General features: G+C 41.8%; 3 protein-coding genes across 3 annotated transcripts; 2 read left to right on the top strand and 1 right to left on the bottom strand.

Annotated features, from left to right (window-relative positions):
• Positions 1 to 5,033: 5,033 nt before the first annotated feature.
• On the top strand, positions 5,034 to 6,868 carry LOC113166291. Its single transcript, XM_026366355.1, has 4 exons — positions 5,034 to 5,313; positions 5,432 to 5,675; positions 5,923 to 6,060; positions 6,459 to 6,868. The coding sequence occupies exons 1-4, from the start codon at positions 5,129 to 5,131 to the stop codon at positions 6,726 to 6,728; spliced, it is 837 nt and encodes a 278-aa protein (XP_026222140.1). The 5' UTR covers positions 5,034 to 5,128; the 3' UTR covers positions 6,729 to 6,868.
• Positions 6,869 to 8,479: 1,611 nt separating this feature from the next.
• LOC113165733 (high choriolytic enzyme 1-like) lies at positions 8,480 to 10,608 on the bottom strand. Its single transcript, XM_026365434.1, has 7 exons — positions 10,540 to 10,608; positions 10,293 to 10,408; positions 9,999 to 10,123; positions 9,732 to 9,849; positions 9,448 to 9,626; positions 9,264 to 9,345; positions 8,480 to 8,606 (listed from the first exon to the last, which is right to left on the bottom strand). The coding sequence occupies exons 1-7, from the start codon at positions 10,606 to 10,608 to the stop codon at positions 8,480 to 8,482; spliced, it is 816 nt and encodes a 271-aa protein (XP_026221219.1).
• Positions 10,609 to 11,680: 1,072 nt separating this feature from the next.
• On the top strand, positions 11,681 to 13,503 carry LOC113165732 (high choriolytic enzyme 1-like). Its single transcript, XM_026365433.1, has 7 exons — positions 11,681 to 11,749; positions 11,881 to 11,955; positions 12,166 to 12,289; positions 12,499 to 12,616; positions 12,860 to 13,038; positions 13,148 to 13,229; positions 13,377 to 13,503. The coding sequence occupies exons 1-7, from the start codon at positions 11,681 to 11,683 to the stop codon at positions 13,501 to 13,503; spliced, it is 774 nt and encodes a 257-aa protein (XP_026221218.1).
• Positions 13,504 to 13,815: the final 312 nt, after the last annotated feature.

Raw genomic sequence — 13,815 nt, 5'->3', positions numbered from 1 at the left:
ATAGTGGTCTGAGATAACTTCAGACAGTGGGAGCGTAAGTAAATTTCTTATACTTAAACCGGAGGATATTATTAAATCTAAGGTGTGACCCGCTTTATGAGTGGGTCCTACTACACACTGATCTACTCCTAGCGAGTCCAATATGGACATAAATGCTGTTCTCAGAGGGTCTTCTGGATTCTCAAAGTGAATATTAAAATGAGAGCAGACATAAACAAAGGAAATGTGCAGAAAATGATGACAGCTAGTTGGGCTAGTGTACCGAGTAGAATAAGGATAATTTATAATCTACATATGTTTCATGATGTTTAAACCACAGATGCCTGTCATCTGTGCTCTAAAAATAAATGTATTATTATTACATAATTATTATAGTGGCGACAGAGAGCTGACAATAAGGAAGTAAACATCATCATGGAGAACCAACTCCAGCAGAACAACATGAAGCATGTGTGGTCTGGAATGAAGAAGATCACTGGCTTCAAGGAGAAGGAGAACCAGGTAGAAGGGAACCTGGACAAGGCCAACAAGCTGAACCATTTTTTCAACAGGTTTACTGCACTACTGCCCTCCCTCTCCCCCTCCCCCACCTCCAGACACTCTGCTGCACCCTCCTCCTCCACCCCCTCCTCTCTCAGACTCACATACAGAACAGCGTCTCCACTGCTGCCCCCCCACACCCATCCTACAATGAACATCAGAGACAGTTATAAAACCACACCCGTCAATGGAACTCTTACAGATGAAATTATCCCACCATCATCCCACTTTCCTTCCTCTACCATTCCCACCTCCCCTTCCCATCTGTCAATGACCAGCAGCCAGGTGAAGAGGCAGCTGGAGAAGCTGAACCAGAATACGGCAGCAGGACAGGACGGTGTCAGCCCCAGAGTCCCGAAGGCCTGTTCTGAGAAGCTCTCTGGGATTCTACAGCACCTCTTCAACCTGAGCCTGAGAATGGAGCAGGTGCCAAAGGTCTGGAAGTCATCATGTCTCACGCCAGTTCCAAAAACGTTGTCTCCTTCTATTCTCAATAATTACAGATTAGTTGCCCTCACATCACATATCATGAAGGTCCTGGAGAGACTGGTTCTGACACATTTGAGACCTCAGGTCGAGACATTTCGCCTATCGCCCCCGGGTTGGAGTAGATGATGCTATTGTCTACCTGCTTCAGCGAGCTCTCTCACACCTGGACAAGGCAAACAGCACTGTGAGGATCACGTTCTTTGATTTCTCCAGTGCCTTTAACACAATCCAGCCTGTCCTGCTGAGAGAGAAGCTCCTGAAGATGCAGGTAGACTCCTCCACAGCCTCCTGGATCACTGACTACCTGACAGACAGACCACAGTTTGTACGACTGCAGGGATGTGAGTCTGAGCACAGGAGCACCTCAGGGGACTGTCCTCTCACCTTTCCTCTCACCCTGTACACCTCAGACTTTCAGTACAACACCGAGTCCTGCCATCTGCAGAAGTTCTCAGATGACTCTGCAGTGGTTGGGTGTATCAGCGGTGGGGAGGAGACAGAGTACAGAGGTCTGGTGGACAGCTTTGTGAAGTGGTGTGGAAACAACCATCTGACATTGAATGTAAGCAAGACCAAGGAGATGGTTGTGGACTTCAGGAGGAAGAAAACTGGCTTTGACACTGTGTCCATTCTGGGTGAGAAGGTGGAGGTGGTGGAGAGGTACAAATACCTGGGAGTTCACCTGGACAACAGACTGGACTGGAGGTTCAACACAGAGGCTGTATACAGGAAGGGACAGAGTAGACTCTACTTCCTGAGGAAGCTGCAGATCTTCTACCAGTCTGTTGTAGCCAGTGTGATATTCTTTGCTGTCATCTGCTGGGGCAGCAGCACCAGAGCCAGCGACACTAAGAAACTGAATAAGCTGATCAGGAAAGCTGGCTCTGCGCTGGGGGCTCCTCTGGAACCTTTAGAGCAGGTGGTGGAGAGGAGGATGCTGCACAAACTGCTGAGCATCATGGAGAACAGCCCACATCCTCTCCACAGCCTGCTTATCAAACAGCGGAGCAGTTTTAGTCACAGACCTCTCCAGCTCCGCTGTGACAGGGAAAGGTACAGGAAGTCATTTGTGCCAACAGCCATCAGCCTGTACAATGACTCCCTGACACAGAGTCAGTGTCCACGCTGATGGTTTATGTGTAACTAAGTCAGTTTCCATTTAAGTTCTACAGTGTGTTTTGTTGTTATTACTGTCTATACTGTGTGTTATTCTTGTACTGTGTTTGTGTATTGTTGTTTAGATTATGTTACTCAATGTTCAAATATTTTTCTGTCTAATGGCTGCTGCAACACCAAAATTACCCCTTGGGCACAATAAAGTATCTATCTATCTATCATGGTTTGCTCCAGTGTTACTGAGCTAATCCTCTGTATGTTCTGGTGGACAGGTGGACCTCTGCAGGCTCTGCTATAAAAGAGGATGAGCAGAGAAAGTGGAGACGACGACTTAGAAGATGAATGAATCCTGACGGTGGCAGAGCAGCTGGAGAAAGTCAACAGAAATATCAGTGAGACACATTCAGACATCACATTTATTTAGAGGAATAAACAAATAGAATAGAAGAAGAAGGTGTTAATAAAATCACAGATGGCGAAAGAACTACCTGTACTAACCATACAAAGGAAATGGCTGCATTGACATTTGAGTTATAAGATGAAAGGCAAAGGTGATGTCGCCCTGAGGCATAGATGCAGGATGTGTTGTGTTTTTTTAATTTCAGAAGCAGGGACTATCACCAGACAGCAGCTGCAGATGAAAGGTCACATGGAGTCAGATCAACGGACCAATCAGAATGAAGATTACATTCATGCAACATTCTATTCTGTACAAAAAGACTAGATCGGGAAAATATAGTGAGTCAGACTTCATGAACTGACACACTTTGTTGTTGGTCAGGGACAGGAAGATTTAGACCCAGAGCTCTGTATGCTTTATTCATTTTGCTTTTAATATTTATTACTTTATTAATTGGTTGTTAAATAAACCTCGACATCTTGTTTGTCTTAGTTTGTGCTCTGATCTGAAGTGTAGTGTCTCTGTGGTTTTTGGTCAGATCAGATGTGATGTATTCTCACAGGTTCAGTCTGGAAAACCTGATCTTCATTACTCGTGTCTTCTCTCTGTCCAGGTTCTTCTGTTGGATCTTCCAGCTGCAACTCTGCAGCCTCAAGAGAAACTGCTCATTGACTTGAGCAACACTCCCGACCTGATCCGAACCAGCAGCAAGACCTGCACCACAACCCAGGTAACTGAAGGAAACTCCAGTGGAGCTCTGGGTCAACAGTTTCTCAGCTGCTGTTAGGTCACAAAACCCCAATTTGCAACATGCAGCTTACACAAGTGTGATATAGAAACATGACGGTGTTGCTGCACATTATGTAAAATCTTTTATGTTAAGAACAAAATACAAAAGCAAAATGTTTAACTCTGTTTTTCTGGTCTTTTTAAAACTGTTTACTTTTGTTTCAGCAGCTGATCGACCTGAGCTCCCCCCTCATCAAATGGAGTCCTGAAGACAAGAAGGAAAACAACGCTCCTCTCATCAACCTGTCGTTCTGATCCAGACCTGGATCTGATGGTCTCTGCAGTAAACTGGTTCTAGTAATTCAGTTAACAACAGTCTTTTAGTTTCCGTCTTCACTGAATCAGATTGTTATGTTTTAAATGTTTAAAATATTCAGAGGCTGCTGAAGTGTTTCTGCAGCTGATTGTAATTTTAATTGTTTATCTGTTGCTGCTCTTATCGACGTCTAAATAAATGTTGTTACTGTCACTACTGTACACGATGGTGCTCCTGTGTGTTCGTGAGCTGCAGACGCCAGGAAGCAACGTGATCGTTCATAAACCAGAATGGAAAAATCCAGAAACCAAATCAAATGTGTTGATACTTGATAAGAATGGAATAATTAAATGTGGTAATAGACACTTCTTCTTTGTTTTTTCCCTTCTGATAGTTATTCGCAATCTTCCGTGGTATGACACATGAAAAGTGACACATAGTTGCGTAATGAATGAAAGACAGCAAGGAGTATTACAGTGTTAAGGAGAGTGGAATTTTTTAAATTTACTTCTCTATTTTTTTTCTCCTTTCCCACCATCGCTCTGATCACACTGTGATCTCAAAGTTCACTTGTGGCCACTGAACAGCTACACTGGAGCAGACATCAGTGATATTGATGAGACTTTAAACAGAATCAGAAATTACTATGCAGCTGCTCTCTGTCCTCACACCTCCATCTGTTACTGCTCTCATTGTGATTTTTGTTTTTTCTATTTCTTCTGCGGTAAAACTGCTTTCTGAGACATGTCCTGGCTCTGCTTGACGTCAACAGGACACTAACTATCCCATGCAAATAATGCTCAGTTCACACCAGTGTCCAGAAAGTGTTAATGTTTTATGTGTGGGTCATGAGCTGCAGCTGGAGGTCACATTTTAGTTTTACATTTGTTCCTATAGCGTTTTACTTTACTTTAATGTTTTCTCTAGCTGATATACTCAGAGGTCTTGAAAAGACTTCATTGACATGACATCATTAGTTAGGTTAAATTATACTCTACCAGCTGTAATAGTTAAAATATTTGAATGTTTAGCATTATTCATGTTGAATATTTTGGTTTGCTTGCTCTAGAACTTCAAATGCTCCATTTCCAGTCACACGTTTTTATTTGTTATCAAGCACTGATTATCTGAGATGAGATCTACTGTAATATGGCAGGGTGAACTGCAGCGTGATGAGATTTGCCGATCAGACTTCTCATTCCCAGCATGTATACTGTTGGGAATGAGTAGTCTGATCGGCAAATCTTAATGTTGGGAAAGAATCGGATTAAACTGAAGCGGTAATGATTGCAAAACCAAAAACTTGGGTCAACACCAAAACCTTTGGGCAAAGTACATATTAAACTGAAAAGGGGGTTTCCTGTTTATTGGCCAACACAGTCACAGGTATGTTGTAATCCTGCCTGATTTGTCCCAACCAGCTTATAAAACTGAGCCTTGGTTCCTTGTTCAGTTTACAGCACATCCTGCAAGAAGACCAGCCTCAGACTTTTACAGGAGCCGACTGATCCCTCAGATACTGCGACCAACAAAACACCATGATGTTTGATAGAGAACTTGCACTCGAAGCTCTGAGCGCTGTCCTCAACGCCAATGTGATATCTACTCAAACCCAAAGTCATCATGTTTTCAGAGCTGCCTCTGAAGCAGCAGCTCCGCAGCAGCAGCAGCAACTGTCCATCAAACAGTTCATCCCTTCTCTGCTGGATGCAGATGAAAGCAGGTAATAATTTCAGATGTTCAGTTTTGATATTTTATTCTGCACAAGATAAGTTTATGAATGAGTTGTAAACATGTAGTTGATAAAGAAGAGGTCACTACTGTGCTTAATTATTTTACAGCCACGTGTCCAAAGAGTGCTTCTTCCACATCCAAGGTGTCCTGCAAGGTGGTCGACAGGCTGCCAGTTTCCCGGGTGTGACTCAAAAAGACACCGTAAGAGCAAAGACCTTCATCATCGATGAGAATGAATTCTTTGCTCCAGAGTTTAACTACGATTTCACCAATCTGAAAGACACGGAGACTTATTACAGAGGTGGAGAGGTGTATGAACGTCCGTGTGGTTGGTTCCGTTATGGCCTCAAGGTGAACATGTTTTTATTATTTCAATTTTCACTTTCTGCTCGTTTGGCTTCAAGCAACATCTGGGAAAGTCTTTCTTCAAACTTCAAACTAATTAAAAGGAAACTTTGTGACTCAAAGACCAAAAAAATCAGTAATAAAGAAAATCCACTGCATCAATAGGATCCTGACACTGACTGTTCTAAAATAAAATGCAGAGACCTAAACTTAAACATCTGATGTTACATGATGTAAATCTTTTTTATCACAGGTCCTGAACAAGTACGGTGACAACACCTGGTTGGGAACCAGTTACCGTAGCACCCAGTCAGTACCAGGAGAGTGGCCTGTGTCCTTCCACGGGACTTCAAAACAAGGTGCTGAAGGCATCATCGATGGATACTACAAGGTTTGATAATAGGAATATAAATTCATATGATGATGTATATTATTTTACAGTGTACAAAACGGTGACGTAATCATAGTGTAGCATCTATTTAATGAGTTCTGTGGACTGTAAACTACTTTTAAGATGAATGTGTCCATGTAACCTTTACTTTGAAAGGAAAGGGAAAGTTATGATTTTAATATGATCCTTAAATCTAAAAATAGTTTCCAAAATTTAAAAAAATGTTCTAAACCAGGGAAGATGAACAACAGATTAAAACTATATTTACTATAACTTTATTTGACTATATCTAGTTAGACTTATTGTGCATTTACAAACTCTAGTGACAAAATCAAAGAGCTCAATGTAATATATTATACATGTTATACATCATTTTAATTTTTACTTATATTTAACAGCCAGGCCCAGGTCAGGCCTACGGCAGGGGGATTTATTCTACCCCATACGTGGCTGAAGCAGTCCACTATGCAAAAACTTTCACCTCCAACAAGAACGGCAAGAAGTACAAAGTGATTCTGCAGAATCGTATCAACCCTGAGTACAGACTGAAATACAACAACGAAAAGTACTGGCTGATTCCTGTCCCATCCGGATTATCTAATGAACAGGAGAGAGTGAGGGTGGAGAGAGCCATCCACCCTTATGGTCTTCTGCTGAAACAGGTCTAACAGTGAAAAGTCAGAAGTCATCCTGAAAGATCGACCTTTAAACCATGTCACTGATGAGACTGTAAAATGCTCCATGAATGCATTTGGAAAAATGATTTGTATGGATACTGTTTGTAAAGAATAAACAACCTACGACTGATTTGCCTGTGACTCTGTTTCTCTGTGTTTATTCTACTACTTCTTTTCCACAACATGTTTTACAGGATTTTTGTGTCAGTGTCTCTTCAAACCAAAGAATTCACCACAGTTGAAGGCCCACATGATACTTCTGTCTCTGTCTCTCACTTCCCATCAAAGCCTGCACAGCCACGACCTCCAGCTTCACTTCTTTACCTTCATCATGAACCACACTGACTAAACCACAGGCCTGCAACACCCAGGGCAAAGTCTCTGAGTCATAGCTGAGGAGAGGCTCCCAGCATTGTAAATCCTCATGGTAAACGCTACATTCTCCAATGTATGCACATGTGCATCATTTGGCCCTATCAAGGGTTGAGGGGTCATAGTTAAATAGGAAACACCTGATGATGTTACAGTTCCTCCCTCTGGCCCTGTCTTTTGGTTTGGTTTTGTTCTGTCTCACTCTCCTGCCACACACCCGTATATGGACTTCCTCTTCCCCCACTCTCCACACTCTGGACTAATTACTGACTCATGTCACCTGGTCATCCCTCTGGTTTATAAGCACTCCTCAGTCGAATTGCTGGTTTGTTGACATTATACACGCTGTTCTCTGCATTTCCTCTGGTTGGTTCGTTTGTTTGCTGGTTTGATGCTCATTCATGCTGCTCACTTCTACTGGATCCACGTCAATTTGTCAGTTCATCTGTTTGTCACTTTGTCACTCCACTGCCATTTTGGATCACCCCGGTCTTCACTTCTGTTTGTTGGACTTTGGTTTCGTCTGTGAGTTTTGTTTTTGTGAGTTTGTAGGTGCCTGCCTTTTGCAGAATATTTCCGTTGTTACATTGTCTTGTTTGCTTAGTATGTCTGTTCCTGTTTAGCCTGCGTTCCGCAGTGTTTTTTGTTTGCTACTTTGTATTTCCTTTGAGTTTGTTTGTGTTTCGTTAGCGTTGGTGCCTTGTTCTTGTTTCGGGATAGTTTGTTAGTTTCTACTTTGTCTTTTCCTGTGTTTCCACAGTGTTTTCAGTTGTCACTTTGTATGTTTGTCTAGGGTTTTGTTTGTACTGAACCACCGTGTTTTTTGGGTTTCTTTAAGTTGTTACTTTGTTGGTCTTTGTGTTAGTTCCTTGTGTCCCCTGCCCTTTGATAATAAAACCTCTTATTGTTCTTACCTGCTTGGTCCCCGTCCGTCCGTTTTGTAACAGATGTCGCGTTCAACACAGTACAAACCAGATAGATCAAACTGAGCTTATTTATCAGGATAATGTAAGATTTTATTCTCTAGTGGGATTGATTGAAAAATGCTGTCATTTACTGCTGCACTGGGAGGTGTGAGAAAGAGACTGAGCTCTGTTGTGTTTAATACAAGAAGATCTTTGCAGGTTGTATTGAAGAAGGGGATGGTGCTGTGCAACATGCATTTCTATGATTTTTATTCTTAATGACGCAACAAATGTTTCAGATCGATATTTATTGATTTAAGTAACCGATATAAAGGTTTTTGTCATGAAACTGTTTTTACTCAACATAACTAATAATCTGCATAGTTTAAATTAATCATAATGATGTTTCATGATGTTTAAACCACAGATGTCTGTCAGGTCCCAGAACCTTCAGTGTAGCTACTTTTAGCAGTACAGCAGGTTGATGCGGTCGATGTCGTTCTGGCTCATCTGTGTGGCCGTGCCAAAGACAGTGTTGCTGTTGGGAATAGCCACCATGGTGGGGCTGACGTTGTCCTTGGAGAAAGCCAGTCTGCAGGGAGGAGACAGACAGTCTGTGACTATTTATAATACACTTTACTTCAACTGGTAGAAGACAGCTGCTGAAAAAACTGTTTCCAGCTGGAAATGACTGAGAAAAATACTATGTTTTTAAAGATTACATTAAATTTGCTGGTGACAGCAAAAAAGGAGAATATCATCAGCTTTTGGCTGAAAATACATATTTTTAGTAGTTTTGTAACAAGCTGAAGCTGTACTACTGTAGTAATGTGAATAAATGATGGTATAATGTAAGCTGTGTTTGTATTATTGTTTTGTTTGCATTATTGTCTCCTGCTCCCCAACCGGTTGAGGCAGATGGCCGTTTAACTGGAGCCTGATTCTGCTGGAGGTTTCTTCCTCTAGGGGGAGGTTTTCCTCTCCACTGTTTGCCTAATGCTGCTCAAGTTGATCTTGTTGGGCTACATGTGTTTTTGTCTCTTTTGTGAAACACTTTGTAACATATGTTTAGAAAAGTGCTCTATAAATACATTTTGTATAATAATAATAATAATAATAATAATAATAAGTCTATTTCCAACAGAAACATTCTGCTTTCCTTTTTTGTGACATTGGGAATCTCACAGCCAAGTTGCAGATACAACAGAGAGTTTAACATGGAGCTGGTGGGTTTCATAGATGTACTGACCTGCCGTAGTGCATGATAGAGTTGTAGTCATAAGGAGTTCCCAGATTCAGAGTGTTGATCTTGTTAAAGTTGTATTCCATACCTGCAGTAGAGGAAAAGTACAAAAGTCTATAACATGTTGAACACTATGAAAGGGAGAAACAGCATATTTACATGTTTTTCTGCCTAGATCACAGCATCCTACCAGGGAAGACGTTCTGCAGCAGGATCTTGATGTGCTGGTCCCTGTCGGAGCGGCACTGCTCATGGTTGAAGCCCAGGGCATGGATCAGCTCATGTTGGACTATTCCAAGCTTAACGCAGCCTGAACTGTCCAGAGACACCCTCTGTCTTCCACTCTGACGACCCACAAGGGAGTAGCACCTGCACAAATATAGGAGAACACAGGAAGTCCCACATCAGACTGAGAACGCGTCATTCTTCTACAGCATCACTGAACTAAACACTGAAGTCCTTGCTGTTACATACCCAAGCATAGACTGTATGTCGAGGTAGTCTGTCTGGGTGGTGCGAGGGATGAAGCGAATGCAGGTGGAGGTGGAGAAGGAGTTCAAGGAACTAGTAATGATGTCGACTTGCTGAGAGGCTGAAGAGGAAAATGACACTGATGTTAATACGTTATTAGTGTTGGAGATTTTGAAGTCTTTCATTTAATTAAGATTTTTTTTTTTTTCATGACAGTTGTTGACTTAGACTGAATGTTTAGTCTACAGATGGATGTATAAAGGTTCTTACTGTAGCTGTTAGCGATCACATAGGGAATGTAAACTTTGCCATCAGAGGATTTAGGCCACTTGCATCCAGTCTGGACACAGGGGTCAGCGTTCCTGTTGATGGGCACAGCGATGTCACCTTGTATCTGGAAACCATCTTGGTAAAGACCTGCAGAGAGTTTGTGGAAACAGCAGAGACACCAAAGATAATCAGAAGTTACAATTATAGGTACAACTTAAAGTATTAGAGCTGAAGTGTTACATGTTCTATAAATTCATTTGAAGAAGTCTCTGTATTTGTTTATTCCTCTAAATAAATGTGATGTCTGAATGTGTCTCACTGATATTTCTGTTGGCTTTCTCCAGCTGCTCTGCCACCGTCAGGATTCCTTCATCTTCTATGTTGTCGTCTCCACTTTCTCTCCTCACAACCTGCACACAGAAAAGTCCCAGAGTTTCTGTTTGTCATCGACACAGATACTGAGAATATCAAAAAGCAAAGGTCAGAACTTTAAACCTGGACACATGAAGAGCTGAGTGAAGACCTCAGCTGTGAGACTCACCATGGCCTCAGTCCAGGCTGAGACTGCAAACAGGACCAGGAGACCCAGGATGCACTTGATCACTGCCATGTTACTGAACAACTATCAGTCTGAAACAGAACACAGGTCAGAACCATGCAGCAGCATTACTGTAGTTTGAGGAGCATTAGGAGCAGCAGCACTACTCACTTACCTTTAGCTCTTCACTTCAGGTAGGAGAGGAGGAACTGTGATGCTCTGTGAAGGATCTGCTCATCCTCTTTTATAGCAGAGCCTGCAGAGGTCCACCTGTTAGCAGAACATACAGAGGATTAGCTCAGTAACACTGGAGCAAACCATGATGTTTACTTCCTTATTGTCAGCTCTCTGTCCCCACTGTCCACCCTCAACTCATACATGGTCGTTCTAATCTCACTAATCATTAGTAAAAGACAAAGTACAAAAGTTTTACTCTCAGCGTGGATTCATTATGATGATGTTAGAAAAAGAAATCAATCAAAATTAGATGTAAGAAACCTCATAGGTGTAAAAGTAGGATTATCAGAGTTAATGATTAAAAAAGTAAAAGTACAAAAGTATAGTCACCAAGTACTAACAGTGACAATTAATGTTAATAAATAAATAAAAAATGTATTATATATATTTGAAACTGATTTGATAATATTTCTGTGGTTGAATATTAACCAATGAAACATTTTCAAAACCATTTCAATATCATCTCTTACTGTAGTGAATCCAATTTTCCAGTCAACTGAACATTTCATTTCAAACCAGTTAGATCGCTCAGTAGAAAAACCAAACACTTAAAATACTATATTTTACCACCTCCCTTGTTTGCCTGGATTACTATGAGCATGTATGAGTTGAGGGTGGACAGTGGGGACAGAGAGCTGACAATAAGGAAGTAAACATCATGGTTTGCTCCAGTGTTACTGAGCTAATCCTCTGTATGTTCTGCTAACAGGTGGACCTCTGCAGGCTCTGCTATAAAAGAGGATGAGCAGATCCTTCACAGAGCATCACAGTTCCTCCTCTCCTACCTGAAGTGAAGAGCTAAAGGTAAGTGAGTAGTGCTGCTGCTCCTAATGCTCCTCAAACTACAGTAATGCTGCTGCATGGTTCTGACCTGTGTTCTGTTTCAGACTGATAGTTGTTCAGTAACATGGCAGCGATCAAGTGCATCCTGGGTCTCCTGGTCCTGTTTGCAGTCTCAGCCTGGACTGAGGCCATGGTGAGTCTCACAGCTGAGGTCTTCACTCAGGTCTTCATGTGTCCAGGTTTAAAGTTCTGACCTTTCCTTTTTCATATTCTCAGTATCTGTGTCGATGACAAACAGAAACTCTGGGACTTTTCTGTGTGCAGGTTGTGAGGAGAGAAAGTGGAGACGACGACATAGAAGATGAAGGAATCCTGACGGTGGCAGAGCAGCTGGAGAAAGTCAACAGAAATATCAGTGAGACACATTCAGACATCACATTTATTTAGAGGAATAAACAAATACAGTGACTTGTTCAAATGAACTTAAAGAACATGTAACACTTCAGCTCTAATACTTTAAGTTGTACCTATATTGTAACTTCTGATTATCTTTGATGTCTCTGCTGTTTCCACAAACTCTCTGCAGGTCTTTACCAAAATGGTTTCCAGATACAAGGTGACATCGCTGTGCCCATCAACAGGAACGCTGACCCCTGTGTCCAGACTGGATGCAAGTGGCCTAAATCCTGTGATGGCAAAGTTTACATTCCCTATGTGATCGCTAACAGCTACAGTAAGAACCTTCATGACTCTGCACCAAATGCAGATCATTTCACCATAGTCGTCTCCAACAAAGCCACGATTTAAACAACTTAGTAGATTCAGACTAACACATGATTATTTATCAAAAGTTCTTAAACAGGAAGAAAATAAAAATCTGTGTTCTTATAGTTTTAATTTGACATCAGTGTGATTTTTTTCTCTTTGTGTTTCCACCTTCAGCTTCTCAGCAGCTTAGTGTCATTGCAACAGCCATCAACTCCTTCTCTGCCTCCACCTGTATTCGCTTCATCCCCCGCACCACCCAGACAGACTACGTCAACATACAGTCTCTGGATGGGTTTGTAACACAGACATTTATTCTCCTGTATCATTGACAACTCTAAGTCCTGTTCTGCAGCTTTTCCACTGCAGGAACTTACAGAGCCAAAGCTGAACTTTGCTCCATTGGTTCAGGTTCTGCTGTTGTTTTCACTCAGTTCTCTTTAGATCCAAGTTCAGTGTTTAGTTCAGTGATGCTGTAGAAGAATGAAGCGTTCTCACTCTGATGTGGGACTTCCTGTGTTCTCCTACATCTGTACAGATGCTACTCATATGTGGGTCGTCAGGGAAATGCACAGACAGTGTCCCTGAACAGTGAGGGCTGCATTTATTTTGGAACGGTCCAACATGAGTTGATCCACGTCCTGGGCTTTAACCATGAGCAGTGCCGCTCTGACAGAGACCAGCACATCAGGATCCTGCTGCAGAACGTCATCCCTGGTAGGATGCTGCGATCACGTCTCCTCACTTCAGTTGATTTTATTGGTCTGTTTTGAGTTTTTCCATTTTGATTATAATACTCTAATGTGGTACTTTTCCTCTACTGCAGGTGAAGAATACAACTTTAACAAGATCAACACTCTGAATCTGGGAACTCCTTATGACTACAACTCTGTCATGCACTACGGCAGGTCAGTACATCTATGAAACCCACCAGCTCCATAGCTGGACTCTAGTAGTGTTTGGTATTTTCTGCAGCTCTGTCTTCTACAGTATATACGGTCACCAGTTGACCTCTAGTTCAAGTTAAAATCACTGTCTCTGTCTCCTCCCTGCAGACTGGCTTTCTCCAAGGACAACGTCAGCCCCACCATGGTGGCTATTCCCGACAGCAACGCTGTATTTGGCACGGCCACACAGATGAGCCAGAACGACATCGACCGCATCAACCTGCTGTACTGCTAAAAGTAACTACACTGAAGGTTCTGGGACCTGACAGACATCTGTGGTTTAAACATCATGAAACTTCATTATGATGAATTTAAACTATGCAGATTATTAATTATCCTGTTGAGTAAAAACAGTCCCACCAAAGAAGCATAAAGTTATTGCTTTGAATTTGAATGAATAAATTTTGTTCATCTCCATTTGTTTGTTCCCTCATTCTATTGACAATTGCTAATCAGTTAGATTTCAGTATTAGATTTATGACAAAACCACAGCAAAAAACAAAACTATACGTTATCCTACTCAGTACACTTAACCAACTAGCCTTGT

This window comes from Anabas testudineus, chromosome 6, assembly GCF_900324465.2.
Source record: "Anabas testudineus chromosome 6, fAnaTes1.2, whole genome shotgun sequence".
NCBI lineage: Eukaryota > Metazoa > Chordata > Actinopteri > Anabantiformes > Anabantidae > Anabas > Anabas testudineus.
This window is presented reverse-complemented; position numbering and strand designations above follow the sequence as displayed.

Bases quoted from the DNA above. Each gene is read 5' to 3' on its own strand.
- LOC113166291 (XM_026366355.1), top strand. From the start codon at position 5,129: ATGATGTTTGATAGAGAACTTGCACTCGAAGCTCTGAGCGCTGTCCTC. The intron at 5,676-5,922 runs GTGAACATGTTT...TTTTTATCACAG, and splicing joins GGTTCCGTTATGGCCTCAAG to GTCCTGAACAAGTACGGTGA. The intron at 6,061-6,458 runs GTTTGATAATAG...TATATTTAACAG, and splicing joins TCATCGATGGATACTACAAG to CCAGGCCCAGGTCAGGCCTA.
- LOC113165733 (XM_026365434.1), bottom strand. From the start codon at position 10,608: ATGGCAGTGATCAAGTGCATCCTGGGTCTCCTGGTCCTGTTTGCAGTC. The intron at 10,124-10,292 runs TATTTAGAGGAA...AGATGGTTTCCA, and splicing joins ACACATTCAGACATCACATT to GATACAAGGTGACATCGCTG. The intron at 9,627-9,731 runs GTATGTAACAGC...ATATTTGTGCAG, and splicing joins GACATACAGTCTATGCTTGG to GTGCTACTCCCTTGTGGGTC.
- LOC113165732 (XM_026365433.1), top strand. From the start codon at position 11,681: ATGGCAGCGATCAAGTGCATCCTGGGTCTCCTGGTCCTGTTTGCAGTC. The intron at 12,617-12,859 runs GTTTGTAACACA...ACATCTGTACAG, and splicing joins AACATACAGTCTCTGGATGG to ATGCTACTCATATGTGGGTC. The intron at 13,230-13,376 runs GTCAGTACATCT...TCCTCCCTGCAG, and splicing joins TCTGTCATGCACTACGGCAG to ACTGGCTTTCTCCAAGGACA.